Below are 27,975 nucleotides of genomic sequence, written 5' to 3' on the forward strand. Positions count from 1 at the left end.
GCTTTTGAAGGCTGTGCTGTGTTTGGAGCTGAGCTGTTTCCCCAGAATCCTCCTGTAGCTCAGCTCCTGTCCTGTCCCTCTGACAGAATTCCTCCACTCTCTTCTGGGCTATTTTTTAAGATGCTGAGGTATAACTGGGGATTTTTGTTTTCCAGGTGCCTCGTTGTAGGCATCGCGTGCTGCTCGAGAGATGCCCCAGCCCAGGTTTGCAGCCGGTGGCGGAGCCCCCCTGAGGGGAAGGGGGCAGCTCTTGGTCTGGGCGTTTTGGGCCTTTTTTAGGGGGGAATAGAAGTCTGTGTGTGTGTCTCAGGGGGTGATGGTGTCATTTGGGACACTGTGACATCACCGGGGCAGCAGTGTTGCAGCGGAGGAGCAGGTGAGTGGGGGACTGGGGGGGGTTTACGTGAGGGTCTCCCAAAAGAGGTGGTTCACAGCCCCAAAACATCTGAAAATTCTTGGGATGCATTAAAAAACGTGAGAACCTGTAACTATGGGCGTGAGGCATTGAAATAGAGAACAAGCTCTCTCATTTATATATGAGAAATATATATGGAGAAATAATATTAATTTATGTATGTAAAATAAGTTCAAAATAAAAACCTCTATCTCTAAGGATTCTATGATTCTGTGTTATATAAAAGATCCTAGAATATAAAAATACTTAAAAAACTGTATTTATAAAAAGATATTAGTGCCAAAATAGATGTGTAAGCAGAAAGTCTAAATATATATTCGGTATTATAAGTGTTAACGTATAAGTCTAAGCAGACTTTCTATGTAAGTGTAAACAGATAAGATAAATGCCCTATACGTACGTGTGTAAATAATGGAGGTGATGCTGCCGCCCAGCGGCTGAAGGCCGGTCCTGCAGCTGGGGAGCCGCGCCTGCGCTATGGCCCCGCCTCCCGCCCTCCCTGGGCCCGCTTTGGCCCCCGGCGGCGCCGTGCGTTGGTTCCGCAGCTCGTGCGCAGCCGCGGCTTCGCGGAGGCCGGTCCGGCGACGGTCTCGAGAAAGCGGCGACCGGAGGGCGAACCGGGACCGCCGGGACTCCGGCGAGCTCCGCGCCACCTGGAGCGCGATCGGTGCCGCCCGCCCGGCCTCGGGAGTGGCTGGCGGCGCTCCAACATCGGCTCTTATGCGCTACCGTGTCCCCGGCAGTGCCCGGCAGTTTTCCGGCTGTACATCTCCATGGCCCGGCTCCTCCAGGACCCGGAAAGTGCCCCCCTCAGTCCGCCGACGCGCGTCTCTATGGCACTTTGGTCCTCCAGGGGGCCCCCTCAGTCCGCCGACGCGCGTCTCCATGGCACTTTGGTCGGCCAGGTTCCCGGAAGTGCTCTTCAGTCTTCTGGAAATCGCACGTTTCCAGCACTCTTACAAAACCATACAGCACGATTAAGAGTTAACCACAAAAATATCTGAAGATCGCCAAAATAAAGCGACCCCTGCAGAACTCTCTTCTCCACGGCAACAAAAGCGGTAAGAGAATCACCAGAGACGAGTCCCAAATGGAACTCAAAAGGCGTGGCGCTTCGCCTGCTGGGAACATAAAGCAGGAGAGAAGGGCCTGCTGCCTCTGGGGCCGCCTGGACGTCTTCTGGGCCCGCCCCTTTCCCAGGGGATTGTGGGAAGGGTGGTGGGCAGGGCCCGGGGTGCGTGAGCCGCAGCCCCGGCAGAGGAGCTGGTTCTGCTGCTGGGCCCCCCCCGGGGTTCGTGCTCTGCTGGGCCTTCAGTTGGCTGCAGCCTTGGGGCAGGCTCAGCTGTTTGGGCCGGCGTGTTTCGGCATGTAGGGAGGCAGAGGTGAGGGTAAGAAGGCTGAGCTAAGACCTTCAGGAACCAGTAAACCTCCAGCCACCTGTATAGTAGAAAGTTGACTGGTGTGCTGCTTTTTTGTTTCCTTTTTTTCAGGTCAGTAACTTTGTGATGAGTGTTTAGGGGTGCCCAGATGGTTTAATAGTATGCTTTCCTTTATTTTAGGAGCGCTGCGTTTTCCTATAATTCCTGACTGCATTGAAGAGGCAACTGGTCTGTTTATATCAGTTTTGCAGTGTGCTGTGTGAGTTGCTGATGTTGTTTCTCTTAATTGGGTTGATGATGAGAAAATATCTTGTAGGGGTTAGGTTGAGCGTTTTGTATGCATCTGCATATATGGCACTTCAGCGTTTCTCAAGAAAGCAGCCGGGATGTAAGGCATAGCGCCATTCAGGGTATGGCATGGCTCATCACCTTTCCCCATCGCCCGCAGAGTGCCACGGTGTCGCTAGGGTTTTTGCAGCTTGTAGCAGGCCCCTCGTAGATTGTGTCAGGGGGCCAAGGTTGAGGGTTTCAGGGAGGAGTTTTAAAGTCAGGGTAGAGCAGAGGGCTGTGCGGGAGCAGTCTCCTCTGAGGAGGTAACGGGAGCGGGTGCCTCTTCAGCACGAAGCCAGCATGTGCTGGGTAGGGCAGCTCCGGCCTGTGTCTGCCCTTGCGTAGTTTGTGTGCTCTGTCTTCTGTGTCTTGGGCTTTCCTTAGGTTTTGATGTCCTTGTTGCTCTTTGCACTCAAGGGGCTCGGCATGTTCCTCGGGATCTAACAAGGCTGTTGAGGCAAAGGTGGTAGAGTCAACTCCCATCAAGTAGCTATCAGCAGGTGGTGTGGGCAGCTCTTTAATTAGTGGGGTTGTCTTGGGATGAGCAGATCTATGTGGGAGGGGCTGTTCAGCAGTGAAGCAGACTGCATCTCTGCGATGCTAAGGCTGCTTTGTGTGGGGTGTAATGTTTGTGGTTTTGTGTTTTTTGTTTTGTTTGTTTGTGTTTTTTTCTTTTTTTTAACAGCAGGTTGTAGTGTTACTCTGGATGGTATTTTTAAGTCAAAACAAGACCTTTTGGGGGGGGGGACGGTGTGTGTCACATGGGGTTCCCCCTAAAAGCGGAGGGAGAGCATCTAGGAAGATGATGCAGAGGTGGCCATGGGGGACAGGCTCAGGTGAGGGGGTGATGTGCTGTGGGGCTTCAGCAGAGGCCCCTGTTCCCAGCGGGCTCCAGCTGGGGCTGAGGCAGCCCAGGTGGGACCCATGAGGTGAGCAGGGGCTGGGCCAAGGGCTTAAAAAGGCTGCAGTGGGGATGGGTCTGCTTTGCCAAGGGTCTCTAGCTTCCAAGGGGGTGCCTGGGTACAGCCGCCTGCCAGCACTGGCTGAGGAGGAAAACGAAGGGGTTCCACCAGGCAGGTGCCTCCAGCCGGGAACAGACGGTCCCTGCAGCGAGGAAGGACCCCTCCCAGCCATCCCCGACAGAGCGCACCACCAGCACAGAGCACCCGGAGCTCGCTGCCTTCGTTGGCTGCGCGTGTGAGCCGCCAGATAAGCCACCGTGCCTCTGGGAAGCATCGTGGGGGAGGAGTTGAATAGGAGGCTTTTTTTTTTTTTATTCCAGGTGTACTGCATTTTGAGGAATTCCCAACTTGACTGAAGACAGAACTTGGGTTTTTTTCAAGGGTTTTGCTGCGTACCGTGTAAGTTGGTGATATCGTTTTTCTTTATTTGGGTGATGGTGAAAGTATTTTGCAGGGGGTAGGGCGAGCATCTCGAGTCCTCCCTTTCCCCCTTACTTTCCCACCATCCCGTGTTTCCCCATTTCTAACCCCCCTGCTTGCTGTCACCTCTTTCCCCGTTTCCCCTTGTCTTCTCCCGTGCCTCTCCTTTCCTCCCCCTGTCCTCTGTCCACCTTTTCACTCTTTCCCCATTCTCCCCCCCATTTCACGTCACCCCTTTCCTCTCTCTTTGACACTCCTCCTCCCACGTCTCAGCTTTCCACTTCCTTTACCTTTTATTCCCCCCGTTCCAAGTCTGCCCTTTCCCCCTTTCATCTTTACGCTGCCTTTCTTCCTTTTTCTGCCCCTATTCCTTTCTGTCCCCTGTCCCCCCCTTTCCCTATGGGGGGAGCTACCTCCCTTTTTCCCATTCTCTGTCCCCATTATGCCCCATAAATCCCTGTCAGCCCTTTCCCTGTCTTGGTTCCTCCTTCTCCCATGTTCCCCCTTTCTACTTCCTTTACCCGTTCTTTCCTCTGTCCTGTGTCGCTCTTTCCCCCCTTCTCTCTTTCAGCCTCCCCTGTCCCCCTTTTCCCTCTTATTCCCTTGTCCCTCTTTCCCCTTTTTTTCCCTGCACCCCTGTCCTCTCTTTTCCCTTTCTTTCCCCCTCGTTCCCCCTTTCCCCAGTTTCATTTTCTCCCCCCTCTCACCTTTCCCTTTCTCCCCCCTGCCCCCATCCTTTGTCACCTCTTTCCTTCTTTCCCCATTCTTCCCCCCCATCCCCTTTTCCACCTTTCTTCCCACTCCTCTCCACCCATTGTCTTCTCTTCCCCACCTTCTCCCTTTATCTTCTGTCCCCCCCTTTCCTTCTTTCTGCTTCCCACCCCTGCCATGCCTGGTTGCCCCTTTCCCTTTTCTTCCTCCCCTGTCCCTCTGTCTGCTTTCTTTCCCTCCGGCCCCTCCCCTGTCGCCCTTTTTCCCTCTCCTTTTTTTTCCCTCTGCCGTCTCCCTTCAGAGGACAGGAGAGAAAATGAGAGAGTTATGAGTTGAAGAGAAACTTACGAGTTGAAAAGAAACTAAACTACTTTAAAGAAAAATAAAAATAATAAAAAGATAATAATAATATCAAAAAAGAAAATAATTAAATCTATACAATGTATAGGAGGAGTGCCTGAGCTCACTTGGCATGTTCAGCTTGGAGAAGGCTGAGGGGTGACCTCATGGCAGTCTGCAGCGTCCTCAAGGGAGAGGCGCTGGTCCCCGCTCTCTGGTGACCAGCGATAGGACAGGAGGAAATGAAGTGAAGCTGCGTCAGGGAAAGTTCAAATTGGACAGTAGAAAAAAGCTCTTCACGAAGAGGGTGGTCAGTCACTGGAACAGGCTTCCCAGGGAAGTGACCACAGCACCAACCTGGCAGAGTTCAAGGACCGTCTGGATGATGCTCTTAGTCATAAGACTTAATTTTCAGTAGTCCCGCGAGGAGCAGGGAGTTGGGCTCAGTGATCCCCTCCAGGCTGTGACATGCTACGATTCTACGATAATGTTCTGAGGGCTGTACGAGGCTAGGAAGTTTCATGGCAGCCTGAGCCCCAGGGAGGCAGAACTCTTCCCAGAAAGGCAGGTCTGGTTGGCAGAACAGGGGAGTAGTGAAGGAATTCTTTATTTATTATATGTAGCTCTTTCTTTACCTACTCAACTGCCTTAGATGGTCCCACAAGTTTCCCCCCCTTTTACTTTTCAGGTTCTCTCCACCATCCCCCTGGGACAAGAGCTGGAGCAGCTGTGTGACGCCAAGCTGCCTACTGGGATTAACCCACAACGCCTGGGAAGCCGAAGCCCAGGGAATCACGAAACCCGAGCCCCCTGCACCAGCCCTTCCGCAGAACGGCCTAGCTCAGCTGAGCGGCACCCTCTGTCCGCCGTCCCCAGCAAAGCGACGCAGGGTCGCTCGCGGGTTCAAGCCCCGCGCTCCCTCAGCTGCGCCAGCCCGACGCTCCGCCTTCCCCCGCCCGCCTTCCTGTTCAACCTGGGGCGGGCTGGCGTCATCGCCTGGCCGCGTGGTCCCGCCCACTGGCCCCTCCCTTCCCGGCTAGTGAGCGGCTGGGGATTGCACTCCCCTCTTGGCCGGCGCTGGTTGGCCGGTGTGCGAGCCAATGGGAGCGCGTCTTGTTGGGCGGTGCAGAGCGTGAACGAGGCCGAGGCGGGAGGGGGGCTCCGTCCAGCTGTGGCTGAGCCGCCGCCACTATGAGCTCTATCGGTACCGGGGTGAGTGCGGCCTGTTCGCTCGGGCGGCCCTGGCGGCAGCACGTGCAGCGCCGCCCAGCGGTCCGCTTTGTGCTGGCGGTGAGGGGGGGGAGGCGGCCCTGGAGCGAGCAGCTGCCTCCCGTGCTCGCCCCCGGTGGGCCGCCGCGGAGGCTGGCGGGGCGCGGGCGGCCTATCAGCTCGGTCGCCTCGTCGCAGCGGGGCTGGGGCCGGAGCCGCTGCTGAGTCACTGTGGCCCGCTAGGCCGAGGGAATCAGAGGTCGGGGGCGGGGCTGCCGGTGGGGACCCGGGCGGAGTTCGTCTCCCCTGGCTCGGTCTTGGCCGGTGCGGAGATGAAACAGGCCGGGAGGGGTCTGCCGCCGCTGCAACGGCCGCGGGGCGAGCCCACGCTCCGGGCGCGGGGGTGGCTGCAGAGTGGCGCTTTGTTCTGCTCTGCGGGTGACGGCCCAGGTCTCGCACAGGCCTTACGGGGCTGGCGGACGTCTGGCCGAACCGCCTTGGTGGCCCTCGGGCGGGCTGTCGGCTGTCCCTAGGGCTTGCTACCTGCCGAGAGTGGCTGCTGAGCCGCGGTCTCCTACCGCCTTCCACCTCGAGCGTGGACCGAGGAGTTCAGCAGGAATAAAGCAGGGCTGCATGTTTGGATTAGATGGTGGGTCGTTCAGCAGGCGTTCATGGAGCTCTTGCACTCTTCGTGCCTTTGGTCCTGCCCCACAGGCAGCTGTGTACTCGTGTGGTGCTTGTCCAGTAGGGAGTGAGCCTGCCTCTGTGCATAATACAGTTCTAAACATTTCAAGTATATTCCTGTTATTAAATATCTTTTTTTTTTTTCCAAAAAATATAAAATAAATTTAAAAGGCACACAGAAATCCCCCTTAGGCTCTAAGTATTGTATAATGCATGGTGATTTCAGACCCGTGCAATATCTGGATTGATGAGATTTGAAGTGTGAGTATATCCAGTAGTGACGCAATGACTTCTTGTAGCTGTTAGTGTGTGTTTGCTGCTGTTCATGCATCTTATGCAAGAGGGCAGCCTGCTTCTGGTACTTCATGGCCATTGATGTCATGCAGTGAGAGTCTTGCATTTTTAAGTAAATAAACTTCTGAAAATACTGAGATATAATTTTTTTTTTTCTGAATTGTGTTTTTTCTTCAGTATGACTTGTCAGCTTCCACGTTTTCTCCAGATGGCAGAGTATTTCAAGTTGAATACGCTATGAAAGCTGTGGAGAATAGTAGGTAAGATACAAGTATCTGCATCTCTGTCTGTTGGCTGGACTTTTTGAAAGAGCGTAATTGGACTAGAGAAGCATGATGGCATTGCAGATAAAATTATGTTGTTAAAATTAGTTCCGAGCAACTGTCTCCCTAGGGTCATTTTAGGAGGCTTCAAATTAAGCGTAAAAGTAGTATAATCATTTTGCTTGCTAGAAACGGTTACGTTGTGGAGAGTGCATAGGAAGGCAGTCAACTCAGTTGTGTGTGTTAAGGGCAATAAAAAAAATTATGCTTTAGGGCAAAATCTGACTGTAGGTCTCATTTCCCTGTGTAAGCTGCTCAGCTGTCATGGTAGTAGAGCTGCTGTGGCAGTATCTAAATCCATTTTATAGATGTTAATTGAAGCACTGAAAGACTGACGTGCTTAGGGCCTCAGAAATTTATTATAACTTCATATGCCATTATCAAGAAACTGAGGAATCCAAATTCTGCTAAAGGCACATCAGCTTCTCTGTGAGTATCTGTCTTCCCTTGAGTATGTTGCAAAGGAGTGCTGTAAAGTGAAAATACCAACTGTGCTCTAGTGGCAGTGAGATGATCGATTAGCAAGGCATGGACTGGATCTCCCAAGTGTCTCATTGTAGCTACAGGCTGCCAAAGAAGTATTTCATGTATGCCATGGTTGGTAATTATGCCTGACGGTGCACTTCTTGAGGGTTAGAGAAGGAGTTGTCACATCTCCTAGATCAACAATGAATTTACCAAAAGGAGAGGTTAAACAGTCCATGGTTTTCATACTACTATTGTTAAGCTCAGTGATGGGGCAGCGGCTATGTGACAGCTCCAAACAATGCCACCAAAGCTATTTGGGTAGTGACTTTTGGCAGCCCTGTCCTCCTTTGTTTAAGAAAATGTTTGTAGGTTTAGTGAGCTTTGGCTTCCTCCCACCCCCACCCTTGTTGGCTTCAATGCCAAAGTGTAGTTGTAACAGATCTACTTCAGTGGAAATTATGTCATTGTTTCTCATGTTTTGTTAATTCTCTGCTATGTATTTTACACTACAGTTTTGTGTGAGAAACTTACTTACATTTATCTTGTGTTTCAGTACAGCAATTGGGATAAGATGCAAGGATGGTGTTGTCTTTGGAGTAGAAAAACTAGTTCTGTCTAAGCTTTATGAAGAGGGTTCCAATAAACGTCTCTTTAACGTCGATCGACATGTTGGAATGGTAAGGTGCTATTTAATATTAGTTTTTCATAAATTGAAAAGGACCCCCCTCAAAAATAGAAATCCATGAATCGGAGAATCAGTAATAAGTAGATTAAGAAAGTAATTTTAATGTTTCTGTCTACAGAGTCAGAAATGTCAGTGGGTTTTTTTTACTGTTTTCTGCAATTTATTCTTGATTGCACACACATATGTGAATAAAATCCAAATTTAAAATGGAAGATACACATATTTTAAGGCTGTTTTAATTTTTTTAAAATGCTTTTCGGCATTCCAGTTGTTCGAACTCAAATGCAAACACAAATGCGAGTGTTAAAGTGGTGCTTTTTTACACACTTAACAAATAACGTGTCTTAAGGGGAAAACATGCCACGTATAAGATTCTCTTCTCAATAGTGTGGGAGTCAGCTGAATTCTTTAAAGACTGGTGTACGTATTACTGGCTAATCCTTAATAGTGATGTCAGAATGATATCAAGTAGTGGTTACTGTGTGACAGAAATGACTGAAGCTATCTGTTGAATATATATTATATGAAGTATTGTTTAGGTTAGTGTAGTCGTGGCAAATCATATGACACTATTTAACATGAAGATAACTTTGGTTCTTGATTTTCCTAGAGAAAAATTCTATTCTGTATCAATATATAATTATATTGACGTGTTTTGAGCTTGCTAGCAGATGGATAGTCTGAGTTCACTTGTAGTAGTATGTAGAATTCAGTAAAGATCTTGGTTAAGTCACGTAATTAGACTTTTGTCCACTAAGTTTATTAAGTTATTGCAAGGTATTTTGGCCTAGCTGATGACAATTCTCATTTCAGGCAGTAGCAGGACTTCTGGCAGACGCTCGTTCTTTGGCAGACATAGCTAGAGAAGAAGCTTCTAACTTTAGATCTAACTATGGCTATGATATTCCACTGAAGGTAAGAAATTGGCACAGTTCACTTTGGTTTTCTGGCTTTCTTAGTCTTGACATGGAGAATTAAATTCTGTTACTTGAGGCTTACTTATATCTGTAAGTAAAGGTTTTGAATTATTTTTTTTTCTTTTCCTGCCTAGCATCTTGCAGATAGAGTGGCTATGTATGTGCATGCGTACACATTATACAGTGCTGTCAGACCTTTTGGTTGCAGGTAAGTCTTTCGAACATACGCTGTTTGTAAGGATCTTTCGTTTAACAATCACTGAAACTCCTTAGGTTGTCTGAGGTCTTTTTTAAACTTGGAATTAGTAACCTAAAAGTCATCTTATAAACAGATTCCCCTCCTTTTTTGTGTATGGAGAATGTGAGGTGAAGAATTTGTATTTGCGTAACAGTATGCCAGGCTTCTACATAGATAGATTGCCAGTTTGTCCCTGAATTTTAAAGTTGAAGATTTGATGCGATTAAATCTGTGACGGTGACGAAAGCAGAACCTTCCTCTGCAATCACCCTGCTTGCCCTGCTAGCTAAAGACTAGGTACAATTACTGTGCGGTTCTAGTAAAGGGACTACTAAACTGAGATCTGCTGTCTAGTTACAGATAAGTGAAACTCTTCTTGCAACTTGCAGGTGCTGGGCTGTCATGGTTAACACCTAACTGTTCAGATAAATTGCTTAATAGAATGTAGTAAGATAGGAGGAGCTCTGCTCCAAGAAGAACGTAGGAAACCTGAGTTGTTGTAGTCTCTGTAATTCTGTGTGAGTTGGTAAAAGAAGTGTTTCTAACTTCATGTTTTCCCTTCCAGTTTCATGTTGGGGTCCTATGATGATGATGATGGTGCACAACTGTACATGATTGATCCATCGGGAGTTTCATATGTGAGTGTGTCAAAAGTATTTCCAGCGTGGCATAAGTTCCCCTCTTAAAAGTTCCTACTTAGGATAATAGTAAGTGTCATTCCAAAAGAGCTATCTGGTGAATCGCTGCTTAAAATGAACAGAGCTGGGTTTTGCATACCCTTGTTGAACACACATTGTGTATTTCTTAGAAGTACAGTCTCTGAGAAACTAGTTAAAGCTTGTCTGTCACAAATTTGGGAGTTCATTCCACCTGGCTATATCCAATTAAAAATCCCATGCACTGCCCTAAAAGGGCAAGTATTGTAGCGATAACCCATTCACAAAATACTTCAGATAAGAGAGCTTCAGATAAGAGAAGGCTTTTACTCTGACACTGGCTGCTAACAGCAAGTCAAATCAAAATAGATACTTTTGTTAATTGTTGCTAGTGCTGCTTCTTCAGCCCTGTATTAGGCACAGGACAATACACAGTGTAACTGTTCTGATTTTTTTTTAAAATTTTTGTTCAATATATCCAATACCATAGCTGTTGAGGGAAGTAGAAGTGCTTAATTTCTATGGGTTTACACTTTAATATATATTCATAGTAGGCGAACTTCTCTAATTCTAGTTTGTTCTTCCATTCACTGGAATAACAAATTGAGCAGATAGATTTCTCTCCAGGAACTACTGAGCATCTCTGTTTTCTGTCAAGAGTGGTAGTACTTAATATAGTGATTGGGTTCTATTAAACAATTTGGGAATGTGCCCCAAGAGACAACAATAAGGTTTACTGTATATTATAGCCTTCTTGCTGTGTGGGTAGGGTGAGGATTGTCGTATGCAAGTGACAGTAAGAACTACAGAGGGCTTAGTATTTAATGAAATTTGCATAATTTTTATTGTGTGGTGTTTTTGTTTTGTTTTGTTTCTTTTTTTAGGGTTATTGGGGATGTGCCATTGGTAAAGCCAGGCAGGCTGCAAAAACAGAGATAGAGAAACTTCAGGTATGATGTTACAGTTTTGTGGTGCTGTTTAAAGACAAATATTCCTAGCTTATTATGTTACCTTTTTGTATACATAAAATACAGGAGAAGCAGATGGAATATTTCTTTGTGCATTCTAGCTGTTTTAGCCTCTATAACAGCAGTATTCCTCAAGTCTTGCCCCTGGGCAATGGGTTGTTCATAGGGAATGCAGATGTTTAAAACAGGAAGCATAAACATATACTGTGCATGCTAGCAAGCAAAATAATTGAGTTAATATAAAAGTATAACTAAGTTTTTAGTTGTGAATGAAAACCTTAGGGCAGCATTGTACAGGGTGGTATATCTATTTTTTTTTCCAAAGGTTTTAGATGATCCTTTTGTTAAAAAAGTTGAGAAATCTGGTCTTGTTAAGGACAGTGAGTGGAACTGCAGAATACTGAACCTCTGGAATATTATGACTCTGAAAATGAAATGGCAAGAAATAAAGTCCTTGCTGGGTAAGACAGTGTTTCCCAGCTGGCTAGTGTTGAGGTACTACCTTTTTTCAAAAGATCTGTTCAAGTAGTTTGTTGTTGCTGGCTGTAATACACCTTTCAAAACATTTTTACATGTCTGATGAAAAGGACTTTACTGCTGTGAACGTTGGAAGAGTACAACTATATGGCACACCATCATTGTGACCAAAAAGAGCTGTTTCTGTTCAGCATTTCCTGCTTGCACAATATTATAACTTAAGAAGTGTTACAAGAAAGTTCCGTGAGAGCACACCGAGAAGTTGTTTATAGCCTTCTGAATGAGCATGCAAACAGTTGGCTGTGCAAAACTAGTCCGTGGAGAGAAGGCTACTGAAATGGACTAAAGTGTGCCTTAAGCTGATTTAGAACTATGTTAGAATCCTAAAAGATGTCTGTCCTTCTCTTGTGTTTTACTATTTGACACTCTTGGAATTGGAGACAGTTAACAGGGGATGAGCCTACTTATGGTCTGCCTCATGTAATTTTTACTTTAGACTCTGCTTGCATCTCACTTATGGTTTTGGTCTGGAGAAGTGCATCACAGTTATTCATGGAAAGGTTCAGAGTTCATATGGTTCATGCTTTTAAGAGTAGTCTGTTTATGGTGCTGTAGCATCATAACTGAAAACTTACAGGAAAAATTAAAATGTTCCTAGACTTGATTCGTTCAGTCTTGAATCTGGTCAGATGCTTGAATACCAAATTAAATGTATAAGAAACCTACAAGATCATCTGATCTTGTGGCATCTGAGAAATCATAATTTCAGTTTCCATGTGTACAAATTGTCAGAACAGTGGTATGTTGGGTAACATACAATCTACTCCATATAATCTACTTTCTGTGTAGTGCTGGGATTTTCAAGCACTTCTGTTTTATTGACTGATTTTTGTACAGATAATAAGTATGCATATTGCTTTAACTTTACAGTAGACCCTGTAAAATTTAGTACGTGGGAACAGTGATGTGCCATATGGCCTAACTGTATTTATTTGTTTAATGGCTTGTTTGCAGAATGTCTTCAGTAACGTGTATGATCTTGTCACGGGAATGTGAAACAAGTCAAGTATTGCATGCTGTTGTTTTTTGTTAACCGTAGACTGGGCAGATTTCCAGGTCAGAGTTAATTTTGACCAGATGAATTTGTCAAAACTGAAATGGGAAAAAGATAGAAATACAAAAGCTTTTGTGGGGTGACATTGCCTACGGTAGCCTGTCAACTAAGATTTTTCCTGTGGAAGAGAAGACTACAGGTGGAAAGTAAGAGGCAAGCAGGTAGTCAAAACTTTAAACCCACCTTACAGGTACTGCAAAGCAGATGCTGTATCTGGGAGGGGACATAGTATGCAAACCCCTCATATGTAGCTGAGGGTGCAAGCAGAAAACACTGCATGAATCACATCTGTTACTTCTTCTGCAGATGTCTGATATCTTCAGCTGTGGGAAAACTTGTAGTCTTGTGGAGAGTGCTGAATCTCCTGATCTGTTCTACAGTGCTGCTTGTGCAGCTCTGATGCTACATATGACTTTTTGATATATGAACATAATCGTAATTAACTCCTGTGATAAACTGTTACAGTGTTTACTCTTATTGTCTGCAGAATTAACATACCTGGGATGGGAAAAGGGTAATGGCAAAAAATAAATTTACATCGGTTTTCTCTCTTGGAATTATGTGTGATAGTAGCAGACTTTTGGGTTTTTGTATTTCACTACTAACTTTGTATGGACAAATACATATAGCAATTTAAACGTTTGTGTGACACAAGTTATATTTGTACACAGCAGCCTGTGCTGTGTGTGTTACGGATCCAGTGTCAGAAATGTAGGGACTGGGGCAATAGGTCTCTGTTTTGGAAACTTCTTGGGATGGGACTGTGATGGCATGTCTAACTAGACATGGGCATTTTTTCTCTCACCCACTGCTTCCCCAGAAAGTGCTGTGACACTCAACATGAACAAAGGACTGTTGTCATCTTAATTCCTTCACCAGTGTCTCAAAACTAGCTTCCATGTTAAGGTTTTGAAAACATTTTGAGAATCAGAGATGGTAAAATACATATATAATTATTGCATTACATTCTGAGCTCAGTGTAAATAATAGGGAAAGAAAGAAATTGTAACTTATTTTGAACTTGAAAATCATTTTATGCTAGGGGAAGTGTCAGTAAAATGTGTAATGTATTGGGCTGTGTTTTGTGACTGATATCCTGTTGGTTCCAATGAATAATGACAGGTGCATTTTTGTAAGTGCAGTATCAAAGGCTGATGTCCATCTTTTTTGTGCAAATGAAACCTTGAGAAAGGAAATGAGGCTAACCTTGTTTTGAACCTGCATTAATGAAATGTACCTATTACTGCGTTGTAGTCCAGAAGAGTTGACTGGCAAGAGATTTGACCTATAAAACATAAGATTATTTTGTCATGGAAATTGGCACCACTTTGTTTTGACTAACTCTGAAACTGTCAGAAGACTGTGATTTAACAGTGAGAAAATATAAAATGAGATGCTGATACCTTGCTCAGGCACGCATTGGTTGTTAACACTCAACAATATTCTCCTCTTAGGGGTGTTACTTAAGTCAAAATTGCTTGCCTAAAATGTTGCTAAGAGCAAAAGTATTACTATACTACCTAGAAAGAACATGAATATTATACATGAAGGTACGGTGCGTCCCCCATACTCACTGTGCATGTGATTAATTTATGTCAGTTGATCATAAAGCATCTAAGAACAAGTCAAGCTTTTACGATGCCAAGGTTTATCTGTTCAGCTTCTCAGCTTCCAGCTGATGAGTGCTTTAAACTGGGGAAGTTTCCATGTAACGTTTTTTTTCATAGAATCTTTCAGTTGTAGAATTCTTCACTGGAAGAATGACTTGCATGTATCAGGCTGAAAGACACATACTAGAGAATAAATTTGGTTCTTTTAACTTTTTGTCACTTTTATCACTACTAAACAGTAAGCTCATTAGGCATGTGTGCAGCCATTCCTGTTCTGGCCTTATGAAAATGGAAAACAGTATATTCTCTTTAGCTGTGTATTTTTTGTCTGCAGATGAAGGACATGACCTGCCGTGATGTTGTTAAAGAGGTTGCGAAAATGTAAGTCTCCAGCCTGTTTTTCCAACTCGACAAAAATCTGTACTGGTGAGCTTACTGTGGTTTCAAACTGAAGCTATTCCTTTTAAATTGGGTACCAGGTTTCATTTGTACTAGATGAGTGTTCATGCAGACTCTAGTATCTTCTGCTATTAATATTTTTTCTCTTCTTGTGAGATGGGACATGCTACTCAGTACTGAAAAATGCCAAAGGATGTGAAAAATATGGCTTTTGATGTCATCTACTTTTTATAGGTGCAACTTGTAGCACCAGTGGATTAAAGGTTAAACTGTCTGAATATAGTCACTGGCTTTAAAATATATAAACCAGGTGACAGATGGGGGAAACTCCTTGGTGTCCTGATTTTGAAGAAAGAGCTGTACACTTTGTTATGCAGATTACACAATGAACTGATGCTTTAGACATCAAGTAGCAGTCCAGAAACAGAGCTGAGGTCTTTGACCCAGCCTTCCTATTTGCCTAAAAAACTCAAGTGCTTAGGAAAGAAGCAAAGCATAACCCTTTGTTTAAAGATATATATATATTAAGGTATAGCTCATCTCATTTAAATGATAAAGCTTGATACCACATAAAAAGACCGGAGATATTTAATTTGCAATTTACTGACGCAATTTAGGACAGCACATCAGTGATAGAATCGCCTGTAGTTTCTACTACTATTCCACAAACTCTATGTGAGTATAGTGTACTTGGGGGCGGGGGGAAGGTACCATTCAGTAAGTCATGTATTAATGAGGGAGAAAAAAGATAGTAGGAAGAGAGAAGACTTTCTTCTAGGTAGAGCACGAATTGGCCAGTAGTAATCTAACCTGAAAATACTTTGTGAATTAGTATCTCTAGGTAGAGCATGAATTGACACAGGAGTCAACAAGGAGAGGAGCACTACTGAACCTAGTACTGACAAACACAGAGGGACTGGTGGAGGACATTAAGGTTGGGGGCAGCCTTGGCTGTAGTGATCATGAGAAGATAAGACTTCAGGATCGTGGGCGGTATTCACAAAACAACAAGAAGTAAAATCGCAACCTTGGACTTCAGGAGGGCTAACTTTGACCTCTTCAAGAAACTGCTTGCAGAGATCCTGTGGGTGAGGGCTCTGGAAGGCAGGGGCGCTTAAGAGAGCTGGTTGGTATTCACCACTTCCTCCAAGCTCAGGATCGGTGCACCCCTAAGAGCAAGAAATCAGGCAAGGGACGCAGGAGACCTGCATAGTTGAGCAGGGAGCCTCTGAAAAAGCTCAAGTGGAAGAAGGAAGCTTACAGTAAGTGGAAGAAGGGACTGACCACTTGGGAAGATTACAAGAATGCTGTTAGAGTATGCAGGGATGAAACGAGGAAAGCCAAGGCCTCCTTGGAATTAAACCTGGCTAGGGATGTCAAACTCAACAGGAAGGGCTTCTTCAAGTATATTGGAGGCAAAAGGAAAACTAGAGAAGTTGTGGGCCCGCTGTTGAATGAGATAGGAGCCATGGTGACGGAGGACGCAGAGGGGATCTCTCAAGGGATGTGGAGGAAAAGAAAGCTATCAGAAGTACTCAACATGGATTCACCAAGGGGAAATCATGTCTGACTAATCTGATAGCCTTCTATGATGGCATGACTGGGTGGATAGATGAGGGGAGGGCAGTGGATGTTGTCCAACCTTGACTTCAGCAAGGCGTTCGACATGGTCTCCCACAGCATCCTCATAGGGAAGCTTAGGAAGTGTGGGTTAGATGAATGGACAGTGGGGTGGACAGAAAACTGGTTGAAAGACAGAGCTTAGAGGGTTGTGATTAGGGGCACAGAGTCTAGTTGGAGGTCAGTGACGAGTGGTGTTCCCCAGGGGTCAGTACTGGGTCCAGTCCTGTTCAATATATTCATCAATGACTTGGATGAAGGGATAGAGTGCACCCTCAGCAAGTTTGCTGATGACACAAAGCTGGGAGGGGTGGCTGACACACCAGAAGGCTGTGCCGCCATACAGAGAGACCTGGACAGGTTGGAGATCTGGGCAAAGAGGAACCTTGTGAAATTCAATAAGGGCAAGTGTAGGGTGCTGCACCTGGGGAGGAATAACCCCATGCACCAGTACAGGTCGGGGGCTGACCTGCTGGAGAGCAGCTGTGTGGAAAAGAGACCTGGGAGTCCTGGTGGACACCAGGATGACCATGAGCCAGCAATGTGCCTTTGTGGCCAAGAAGGCCACTAGCATCCTGGGGTGCATCAAGAAGAGTGTGGCCAGCAGGCTGAGGGAGGTCATCCTCCCCCTCTACTCTGCCTTGGTGAGGCCTCATCTGGAGCACTGTGTCCAGTTCTGGGCTCCCCGGTTCAAGGACAGGGAACTGCTGGAGAGGGTGCAGCAAAGGGCTACTAAGATGATTAGGGGACTGGAACACTTCTCTTATGAAGAAAGGCTGAGGGATTTGGGTCTCTTCAGTCTAGAAAAAAGACGGATGAGGGGGGATCTTAGCAGTGCTTATAAATACTTAAAGGGTGGGTGTCAGGAGGATGGGGCCGGGCTCTTTTCAGTGGTGCCCGGGGACAGGACAAGAGGTAATGGGCACAAACTTGAGCATAGGAAGTTCCACCTAAACATGAGGTGGAACTTCTTTCCTTTGAGGGTGGCAGAGCCCTGGCACAGGCTGCCCAGAGAGGTGGTGGAGTCTCCGTCTCTGGAGACATTCAAACCTGACCTGGACGCGTTCCTGTGCAGCCTGCTCTAGGTGACCCTGCTCTGGCAGGGGGGTTGGACTAGATGATCTCCAGAGGCCCCTTCCAACCCTACGATTCTGTGATTCTATAATTGGCCAGTAGTAATCTAACTTGAAAATACTTTATGAATTAGTATCTCTTCAAACAAATACAACCATCCTTTCAGGTATCTACAACACTTCATTTTAATGCTTTAGGGACATGTCTTGTGCTTTCACAAATTTAATAATCTGCAGCTGCAAAACTGTATTCTTCAGTTATTTTATGACTATTGCTTAGAAGATTATAAAGAAGTAATAAATGTGCTTCTATCATTGGTGTTTGAGCATGTGAGTTTATTTCAAAGTTTGTGTCTGAGGCTGTCAAGGCAGCAGCTAGAGGAAAAAATTTGTAGGATCTCTGTTCTTGAAACCCAGCAAGGACCTCACAGCAGTCATGGCTCAAGTAAGGCACGGATTTTTCAAGTAATAAAAAGGCTTCTGTTCTTTAATTCTGCCTCAGCTCAAAACTTAACAGCAGCTCTAGGTATAACTCTGTTTTTCAGCTTAAGTTCAGCTCCTTAGGAGCATTTAGCAAGATAGCAAAGATTTTAATTAATTTTTTTTAACCCTAAAATAGTAGACAGAGCCCAGAGTAACGATTTCTTCAAGAGCTTGTAATGGTACATGTTGTTGCAAAAAGCTTGTACCCAGCTGAACACGTAAGAAAGGCCTATAGATCATCTTAAGCGATGATGAGTAGTGAGTCCAGTCTAACGGTGACAGAAGAGTGTCAGAAGAACATAAGCATATAGTGATACTTCCCTGGACACCAATGTTAACTTTTATCAACTTTAATTGAAAGCATTTTGTGTGGTGCTGAAGGTGTCCTTCCTTCCTCCACTATCGCCAAGCTTTCTATGTTGGCTAGAAGCAGCTGGTATTTTTCAGATTTTGACTTATTAATACTTTCCGAAACAAACTAAGGAATACAACCTTCTCAAAAAGTGAAGCCACAGGTTATTGTAAGTTCTGTTGTTTTCAGTGTATGTCTCAACTGAGGGTTGTTACTGTTTGTTTACACGTTCTGCCACTGAGTACTGAATACTATGATGTAGTCAAATCAGTATTGCTATTATAGCGTAAAATTTTTGTCCCACAGACTAAGGAGGGATTTTACTAGTCTGGATGGTACTGTGTATGCTGCTAATACCACTTGTAGTTTAAATTCTGATTACCATCATATTTGACATAAGCATGGCAGTCTATATGGAGATCTGTGTACAGGCTTCTAATTAGACACAAGATACTATGATGTTGAGATTTAGTCTTAAGTGTAAACGGGAATAAGATTTACAGGGGAAATATAGGACACTCCTAACTGTATTACACCTAATCTAGCAGAAGCAGGCAATGATGATGTAGCCTTGGTTCTGCAGTGTTTGAATGTTAATGTTTGTTCTGATTAGGATAACTTGAACATCTCAACCTGCATCTTAGCTGTAATCATTTAATGTATTGTTATACTAGCAATTAAGACTGAAAAATTCTTTGATGGTTTTTTTGTGTGTACGGGCAGGGGAGAAAGCATGGGGAGAGCTTCTGTTAACCATAAGAAGAGTACTTCAACAGAAGCAACCTGTGAAAGGATGAAAGTATTTTTAGCCTATTGATCAATCTTTTCTAATCTGTGATTTCTCTGTTCCTTCCAGAATCTACATAGTTCATGATGAAGTAAAGGACAAAGCTTTTGAGCTGGAACTCAGCTGGGTTGGAGAAAGTAATGCATTTCTGTAATTTCTATAAGCACTATATAAAACTTATAACTTTCTGTAACTAAAGTAAAACATTGCTCCTTAACTTCACTCTGTATGTCAAGTCTTTTGTTTGAATTCTACTTAAGTTGTACTCTTTTTATTGGCAGTAACCAATGGAAAACATGAAATTGTTCCCAGAGACATCAGGGAAGAAGCAGAAAAATATGCCAAGGTAAGGTCTGACTTTGGCAGTGTTTCAGTGCTTCACTTGACAATCAAGTCTAGAGTAGAAGGAACTAACTGAACTAACTAACTGTTGTGATGGCTGGAAAATGCATAGTTAAAACACACATCACTTGAGCACTAGCTGATGTTATTCTGAAAGGAGAATTGTGAAGTTTAGTGTAATCCAGGGTTAGATCTTACTTTCAAAAACAGTGTAATTCAGCAGGCTTGCACAGATGGCATGTTCCTCCTTCAAAAGTAAATGTATTAACTCTTCAACAATTATGTAAGTGAGTAGGAGAGGTAGTAAGTCATGTTGCCTAGATCAGTTTTTAAAGACTATATGGACTAAGTTAAGTTAGACTTACAGCATTTAACAGCTTTGCTTTTGTTCTAAAAGTAATGATGGTGCTTAGTATTACCTCCTAAAGATATGAACTAGCTGGTGAATACAAGGCTTTGGATAGATTGAGAGCTACAGCAAAACTAGTTTTGCTAATTATAGCCCACATTATAAAACAACTGTTAAACTATTTTTAATTAAACTTCTTTTTAAAATAGGAATCTTTGAAAGAGGAAGATGAATCAGATGATGACAACATGTAACATGTTACTTCAAGACAAGTTCAACTTTTCTTAACTTAGAACAGGTTTGTTTATAATGTATTAAGCATGGGATGCTATTATGTACTTGAAAGAAACTGAGTGACCAGTTGAGTGACTAATAAATTTTCCATTTTACTGCCTACTGGCTTTTACTTCAAAAGAGTATAGGCCAGCATCATAAAGAAGCAACTGCACTCCATATCAAAACAGACATTAAGAAGGAAAGATATTATCAGGCTCTTGTTGCTTTCTCTTACTACAGCACTCTATTTGAGCCAGGCTAGGTACAGAAAAACAATCTGCTTAGAAATTTGAAAGCCTTTTGTTTATACTGCAGAGTTTAGTATTAAAAACTAGTACTTGGTTATTCCTTGATTAACCAGTATAACAATTTGTGGTTCATTCATAGCCATATTCTGTGATTGCTCGTGGCAGAAGAGATGAGAACATACTTAACTGTAAAACAGCCATTTACAGGTTAAGGTGATGTGCATAGCTACAGCCTACATAACAAGCAAGAGTTCAGGAAAAGGAGTTTTACTCTGACGTATTAAACTTAGGTTCATCTGAAGAGTAGGAGAAATTAAAAACTAATTCAATTTAAAATAGTGCTTGGGTTAAGTTCTAAAGCTGAGAGATCTATGTAACTGCTTGAAGAGCTAACATATTTTTAAACAGCTTCATTCAGCTGTAGTTTCTTAAACCACTTCTGAATCATCTTTATCAATTGTTGACCTTCCTAGGAGTTGAAAAGGAGCTTTCCTGCTTTCGTTCCCCACTTCCTAGGAAAGAAAGAGTGTCTATTCTAGTCACTTCTAAGTCTTGAAAGACAAAGTAACAAACTTCACCAACTTAAAGCTCAGTTAAAATTGAAGTCTTATTTGAACATGCAGTTAAAATAGTCATCTTAATCTAAAAATGCATACTTTTCTAATGAATTAAACTCCTCAGCTTTAATGCTACGTATTAATGATCACCAGCCCTTAAAACAAAAGCTTTCCTTTAAAGGTTTATTTTTTTATACAGTTTTTTCCTTTTGAAAAAAACAACCCTTGGCCTCTACAGTCTCTTTTCTAATGGGATTACAAGATACAGGTTCTACTTTTTGTGGCAAGGGAAAGTCAACAGATATAGATGGATCTGTCTTGATGCTTAGTGACTGTCTCAGGCTTAAGCCTTAGCTGGAGTCAAGGTACCTGAACTCTTTCCACTCAAGCTGGGCATAGCTTTCAAAGGCTGCTAGAACTCTTGATCAGGCCTGCCTCAGCCAATGTTAATCATGACATGCCAGACAGCCTCCTTCAGTGTCTCCTCGTGAGGTAATAATACAGCAGTTACACCGAGGCAGCCTTTAGTTCTATGTTGCATTTCTTCAAACTGAATTTACTACTGAAGTTTACTGCTGATTCAGCTGTTTGAGTCATTAGTGAGTGCCAGTCAGGAAACTCCTATCATCGCTCTAAGCATTAGCTGAGGGATAATCTTTAACTTACTGTATATGACAGCAGAACTACCCAATCCTGTTCACTTTGTCTTTAGTCTGTACTGAAAGTGTTGCCGACACACTGATAAATGGAAGTTAAAAGCCATCCCCATGTGTGGTTACACATATCCATCCCGAGCTTTCAGTGACGGCTGTTCGGAATTAGGGACAGAAGTAAAACAGTTACACAGTTTCGGGGTTAAGTGAGAAGAGCAAGATAGTTGTGTGTTTACCAGATGAAGTAGAAGGACTGTGTTCTACAATATGTGAAAAGATACAGGTAGGAACAGAGCAAGGTAGTTGCTTATTCAGCATTTCCAGGTTGCCATGTTCTCTAATAAGTAGCTAGCTAAAAAGCTCCTTTGAGGAACCATGCTCTGATTTTTCACTTGTTGTGTAAAGGCGTATAGTAAAGTTCAATGAGAAGCAGTTCAAGAGTATGTATGTATTACTACCTACTGCAAAATTTACAAAGTGTTGCACAGCAGTCTTGCCTGTTGTGGCTATACTGAGTTAAGCAATACCAAGGTGATTATTACTGTCAGGTTCTTTTCCAAATTAAATCACTAAGTTATCAGAGTATAGGCTTAACCTGTTTATGAGAACTGATCTTTATCTATGGTAAAGAAAAAAATAATCTATTACTTCCATTTCCATTGACTGCAGATGGGGAAAGAGTAAAAAAAGTGAGCATTAGAAGGTGGGGAAAAAATATTTGCATTTATTCAGGAGCAGGGGTGGGTCAAGGAGGGAAAAAAAGCAGGAAAATTCTGCGTGAGCTATTTAAACATTGAAATTTCCCTTAAATTTAGAAACAGAAACCTAGCAGGCTTCTATTTGATCTGAAATTAAGCATTGGTAACTTTTAACAATAAGGCCCATTAAAATAGATTTCTAGTCCAGAAGGACTCTCATTTCAGCAGAAAACCTGCTGCAAACTCCCCATTACAGCTATTTTTGTAGCCTTAACCTAGTCGCAGTTCTAGCTGGGATAGCAATGCGACAACCACATTGCATTTAACTTGAAGCTAGTTACTTAATGCTTAATTATACAGTTGTGCAGTAGCCATCGTAATGTTTCACTAATTTAGTCCACATCTGATAGGCTAAATGCCAACTTTAATGAATTTTACTGAGAATTAGTATTTACGTGTTGCTGTGTCAAACAATGGAAGAAATCTTCCAAAAAGAAGTGGCTACTCATGGCAACACTGACCACATAAAAACTTAAAAATGCAGTGGGACAGCACAGCATCATTAAACTTTGATTAGGTGTTGAAGACCATGGGTTTTTCTTCTAAATATATAGAGCTGTCTGAGGCAAATCACTTGGTGAAAGTTAAGCTCCAGAAGGGCTCAAGCTGGATCTGAGATTATTATTTAAGTGAGGACTAGATCTGTTACAGAACAAGAGAAAAGAATATTAAATCTCAACAAAAAGAGGTTACTTTTAGCAGAGGCTCTCTTTTAAGTACAGGACTATGAAAAAAATTATCTAGCTGTATTGTAGATAATCCCTTACCCTCCAGTCTTAAAAAATATCTAGCAGGAAGAGTTTGATTTAAGCCCAGAGAACACTGACTGATCAGATAAAACAAAGATTTGAAAGCTTTCACCAGTCAGTCTCTTGTAGCTTCATCTGGATGAAGTATGTATGCTCAGAGTCTGTGGAGCTGAAGCTCTAGAAGAGCTGTTCCTTGAGACAATATCACATGCACCTACTTAAATATTACTACTTTTGAGTAAGCTCACTCTGAGAGCAGTGAGTCTTGTAACATGCCAAGGGACTAGGACGGGCCAGTTGGCTGACTTGATTCAAAGGTGCTTGCAACACATGCAGGCCCAATATGACAGATCTAATAGCAGCAGTCTGTGACATTGACTTCTGAAGGCTCCCAGAACTGGCCTTCAGCAGCAGAGGCAACATGCTTTCTTACAAAAGTAGGGCTTAGATCCCCTTCCCTAAAATTAAAATTAGCTTTTATAATTGGCTTGAAAATGGTCAATTATAACTTCAGTTTAACACTGAAATGTGAAAATGCATTGCAACGCTAATAAATGGGCAAGGTAAGAGTTTCTGAATTAGAGATTTGAGCAGGAGGTTCTTAACAGTCTCATTTTAATTATTTCTGTCCAAAGCACTGGGAAGTTTCAGTTCTAAAGATAACAGAAGGAAGCATAGTTAGCCCATACCAAGCAGCACTTCTTGCTTTGAGCTCCACAAGTAACCTACTTAGTCCAGGTTCTGGCCATGTGTGAGAATACATAATAGAGCAGAAAGTCAAATACACACTTGGAACGCATAACAAGTTCTTGCCATGTTGAAATGCTTAAAGCTCAGAGTTTTAATAGCATATGCTGTTGCTTAAGACCCAAAGCACAGACTTTAACAGAACACTAGAAAGTAAGACTGCATAGACAAACTGATCTCTTAGCTTAGTCATCCCTCCACCAAGGAGTGTTATACATAGATCCAATAATGGCACGAGAGTAGGATGTACAGGAAGATGCTTCCTCTCCCTTTAAGTCTCATACATCCACTGACTGCTACTTAGTGCCTGATGAATCACTACTCTGATATTTAATAAGACTGGATATTTCACATACCCTGTTATAATTATTTAGACAGCAAGTCCACATACAGAAGCTGTGTTAAAAAGACTTAAGAAGGGGACTATGGTGAACTGCAGGTGACAAATTAAAAAAAAAAAACAACACAAAAAAAAACCCCAAAACCACATTCCAGTATCTAGTTTACTTACATACATCTCTATGACAGATTTTAGAATGTGCAACTGGACTTGCAGAGTTCAAAAAGTCAAGTTTAGGCTACTGCATCAGGTTAATCAGTTTTCATTGTTTGTACTACCTTTAGAAGGCCATGAAAAGTACTGGTTTGGATAGTATCCTTATTACAACTGACTAGTACTGCTGATGAAATTATGGTATGATTGAGCTGTTAGAAGCTTATAGAACAACAACTTATAGAAGTAATGCATATGTAAGATCTCCTGTGTGGCAGATATCCATAAGGGTACCTCCAAAAGAAATAGTACTAATATGTATTGGTACTGACTCTCAGAAAGGAAACATTTCAAACAGAATTTGTCTCATGCAGATCTGAAGTATGCCAAGCATCAAGTCACTTGTTACTTCCTTCTCATGACCAAAAATAGCTGGATGGCCAGAGGTAAAAGCCCCACGTGCTGAAAGTGTGACTGTACAGACACAATAGTGCTTGGGATGCTATCTGGCTATATAGTCCAAGTCACGCTTAAGGAATATTTGGAATACCTACATACACTGTTTTGCAAGTCTCTTCCTTAAGATAAAACTGTTAACCATAGAAGGAAACACAAAACAGCAAATTCAACAATGCATCTTAAGCATTTATCAGCTGGAAGATAATCATGACCTTAAAATAAAGTGCACAATTTCAAGATTCTGAAGAGAAAAACGGTATTAGTTGTCATGACAATTTTAAGACTCTAACAGCACCAAAAATACAGTATGGAGACTGTTCTCTCCCCCTCATTTTCTTCCTTCAGTTGCGTATGCCTGTAAGACATGGACTAGCTTTTTCTCTACCCACCAGTTTTTCAAGTTACACGCAACAAGGAAGTTACTTTTACTTCAGAACTGAGAGCTATTTTGAGACGCCAACTGCTTGTAACTTTCCATCGTAGAAGGTCTTGCTACCTATTATGTTTAATTATACAGAGTTGCAGAAAACAGGTGGTAGTAGAAAAGGTAAGGGTGTAGCCTTACTCTTTGTCCAGTAAGTACACTCTAGTATTTGAGAACATGGGATGTACAACCAAGCTCAAACCAAGTTTCCTATTTCCAGATGCTCTTTCATCTTCAGTACGTAGCTGTTAAAGGACTCTGAGACAGTTGGTTAAAAATGGTTCTTACAAGTTGCTGTGCCAACCAAAAATGGACAACTAGAATAAAGCAGGCAGCAGCATAGTCCAAACACGTGTGTATAATCACATACAGAAAAAGCAGAAGTCTCCCCTAAAGACAGTGTAAGAACTACCCACTGAAAATACCATTTTAGGTGACATGGTAAGACAAGCCAAGTAAGAGTTTAGAAAAAACATGGGGTGTTTAGATTGGATATTAGGAAGAAACTATTTACTGTGAGGGTGGTGAGGCAGTGGAACAGGTTGCCCAGGGAGGCTGTGGATGCCCCATCCCTGGAGGCGTTCAAGGCCAGGCTGGATGGGGCTTTGAGCAGCCTGGTCTAGTGGGAGGTGTCCCTGCCCATGGCAGGGGGGTTGGAACTAGATGATCTTTATGTCCCTTCCAACCCGAGCCGTTCTGTGATTCTGTATCCCTGAAGGTCCTGCAAACGGTATGTTCTTGCAATTAATTCACAAGTTAAACGTGCATTACGCAGTGTTGATTGGTCAGCTAACTCCCTAACCACGTGGAAATTAGCTACTGGTAATAATATCCTCCGAACAATATACACAAATAAAAAGTATATTTTGAAAAAGGCAGCTAAGTAGGAAAAAAATCCGAATATAATCACTGGCCAAACGGTAGATTCTCACTAACAGCAGTTACTTACAGCAAATAATGTTATTAAATGTTATTAAATCAAAAAATAATTAAATGTTATTAAATTGAAAAGATTGAGGGCATTAATACTTTTAAAAAAGAATCAGTACTGACCAGCTGCTGTCTTGTTAGCTGAGGATGAAAAGCAAGTTAACGCTAAGCATCATAGAATCATACAATAGTTTGGGTTGGAAGGGACCTTTAAAGGTCATCTAGTCCAAAAGTAATTTGGACAAGCAGAAGCTTTAGAAGAAAGGCCACATGGAACTACTGCCTTCACAAGCTTTCTTTTGCAGAGCAGCCATGCTTTGCAGAAGTAGTTCTTGCTTCTTTGTGCTAGGCTGCATACTATACTGGCATACACATTGCTTTCTGGAAACTAGTTACAAGGAAAGACCGTGCATCTATAGTCCCAATTCAGTTGGATCACGTTGCTCTACAACCTGCATCTGTAATAATCCATCATTTTAATCAACACCTTATCGGTGTTGACAAGCTTGAGAGTGACACCTTTGCTGGCAGGTGGACCATGTCCAAGGACTCACCATCAGTATTAGAATCCTATTTTTTAATCTCTACAAGTATGGAAAGATATTTTAGTAAAAATCCAAGCTGAACAAGCCACTTACCAATGTCTGGAAAGGCCTGTATATATGAGAACATAACTCTTTAACAGTTTTATTTCCTTCTTCTGCTTTTTAACATGGATACTTCTGCAGCAAGAAGTCCTGTCAGGAGATGGGGGGGGTGGGGGGGTGGTGGGGGAAGCCTTCCAAGATACAAACTAGCAACATAGCATAAGCAAGTAAGATTCTTAATTGAGATTGGTCGTAACAGATAACTCAAAACTACTTCTGAAAAACAAGAAAATGCTGAATCTATTAAAACAGGTATTGAGAAATTAATCCACCTGGAGTTTGTTCTCTTTGCCAAAGTGAAACAACAGCCTGTTTCAGCTCTCTAGCTTCAGCATCAATCAACATCTTAGATATGGATAGCATTAGACAGCTATTCAGTATACATTTACTCCCAGTCTGGTATCACAAAAGGTTGAAAAAGTATCCATGCTGTTGCTCCAATGTAGGTATCAGAACTTAAACATTTAAGAAGTACTTCGTAAGTATTTCAGAAGCTTAATTTATTCAGAATATTGCAGTAAGGTTCTTCAACATGCAACCTCATTTAATTGTTAAAACTTTAAAGACTTTTTCTCCTGTTAGTTTTCATAGCAATGAAGTATGTAATTGCCACTCCCCAGAACACATGGATTTTGCATTCAAGTTTTACCCTGTATGTTTGCTTTAGATGGAAGGTTACTCAAGCTTATTTATAAATAAGCTCAGGTGGTCTGTTAGGAAGAATACAGACTATTTAGAGATTCAGATGCAAGTTTAAATGTTTTAAACTTACGTTTATTCTAGGAACACTAAAACCGTATCTGCTCTGTAGACTGGTGACTGACTGTATTTACACAGAAAACCACTTGTCCAATCCTGCAGGAAAGCCATCTCTTCTCACTTTGAAAGATCAAAACTTCCACAGATAAAATGTTTACACCAGTAATAACATCTACAGCTCAGAAGTCCGAAAAAAGCTGCAGAGATAATTTAGAAGCCAGTTAAAAAATAGAGTTTTAAAAGTTAAAATTTACAATAGTGCAATGACTGATGCACTAACATAGGCCATATGTGTTATGTGCATAGGATACATTTCTAGTATAACTTGTGTCTTGTGCCTGTCACAAAAAAAAAGATATTTATAAAGTCTGAAACAGAAGGTTCAATTATTCACTAATGACAGGCAGATCTAATCCTTTGCCTTTACTGCTTGCGTTCAGAGACAATGTTATTTTGAAGAATATGTAAGGATGCTCTCCTTCAGCAGTCACGTGAAGTAACGTTACCATCCAGAAGAGCAACTAAATTCTCATTTGACTTCAAGCTTTAAAAGACAGACTGATTATTTGATTGCAGATGATGACAACCAAAGTCCTTTGCCACATTTAAATTAAAGCTGCTTTTCTCTATAGTACTGTGCGCTATTGTTTTGCAACACTGCATGACCTCCC

The 27,975-nt window shown here is 42.8% G+C and overlaps 1 protein-coding gene across 21 annotated transcripts; it reads left to right on the forward strand.

The window, feature by feature from the left end:
* The first annotated feature begins 934 nt into the window (after positions 1–934).
* On the forward strand, positions 935–27,935 carry PSMA3 (proteasome 20S subunit alpha 3). 21 transcript variants are annotated; one of them, XM_074583644.1, is made up of 15 exons: positions 1,614–1,797; positions 1,975–2,053; positions 3,198–3,321; positions 3,407–3,485; positions 5,245–5,768; positions 6,921–7,003; positions 8,088–8,211; positions 9,033–9,134; positions 9,271–9,344; positions 9,940–10,012; positions 10,915–10,980; positions 14,534–14,580; positions 18,983–19,050; positions 19,195–19,259; positions 19,814–19,998. In XM_074583644.1, the coding sequence occupies exons 5-15, from the start codon at positions 5,748–5,750 to the stop codon at positions 19,856–19,858; spliced, it is 768 nt and encodes a 255-aa protein (XP_074439745.1). In that variant the 5' UTR covers positions 1,614–1,797; positions 1,975–2,053; positions 3,198–3,321; positions 3,407–3,485; positions 5,245–5,747; the 3' UTR covers positions 19,859–19,998. The 21 variants fall into 21 exon arrangements, with proteins under 21 accessions (XP_074439739.1, XP_074439756.1, XP_074439738.1 ...); XM_074583648.1 differs by having other exon boundaries at positions 1,617–1,803; XM_074583650.1 differs by having other exon boundaries at positions 1,618–1,905.
* Positions 27,936–27,975: the final 40 nt, after the last annotated feature.

This window comes from Larus michahellis, chromosome 4 (assembly GCF_964199755.1).
Source record: "Larus michahellis chromosome 4, bLarMic1.1, whole genome shotgun sequence".
NCBI classification, from domain to species: Eukaryota; Metazoa; Chordata; class Aves; order Charadriiformes; family Laridae; genus Larus; species Larus michahellis.

Bases quoted from the DNA above. Each gene is read 5' to 3' on its own strand.
- PSMA3 (XM_074583638.1), top strand. From the start codon at position 5,748: ATGAGCTCTATCGGTACCGGG. The intron at 14,581-18,982 runs GTAAGTCTCCAG...TGTTCCTTCCAG, and splicing joins GTTAAAGAGGTTGCGAAAAT to AATCTACATAGTTCATGATG. The intron at 19,260-19,813 runs GTAAGGTCTGAC...TTTTTAAAATAG, and splicing joins AAGCAGAAAAATATGCCAAG to GAATCTTTGAAAGAGGAAGA.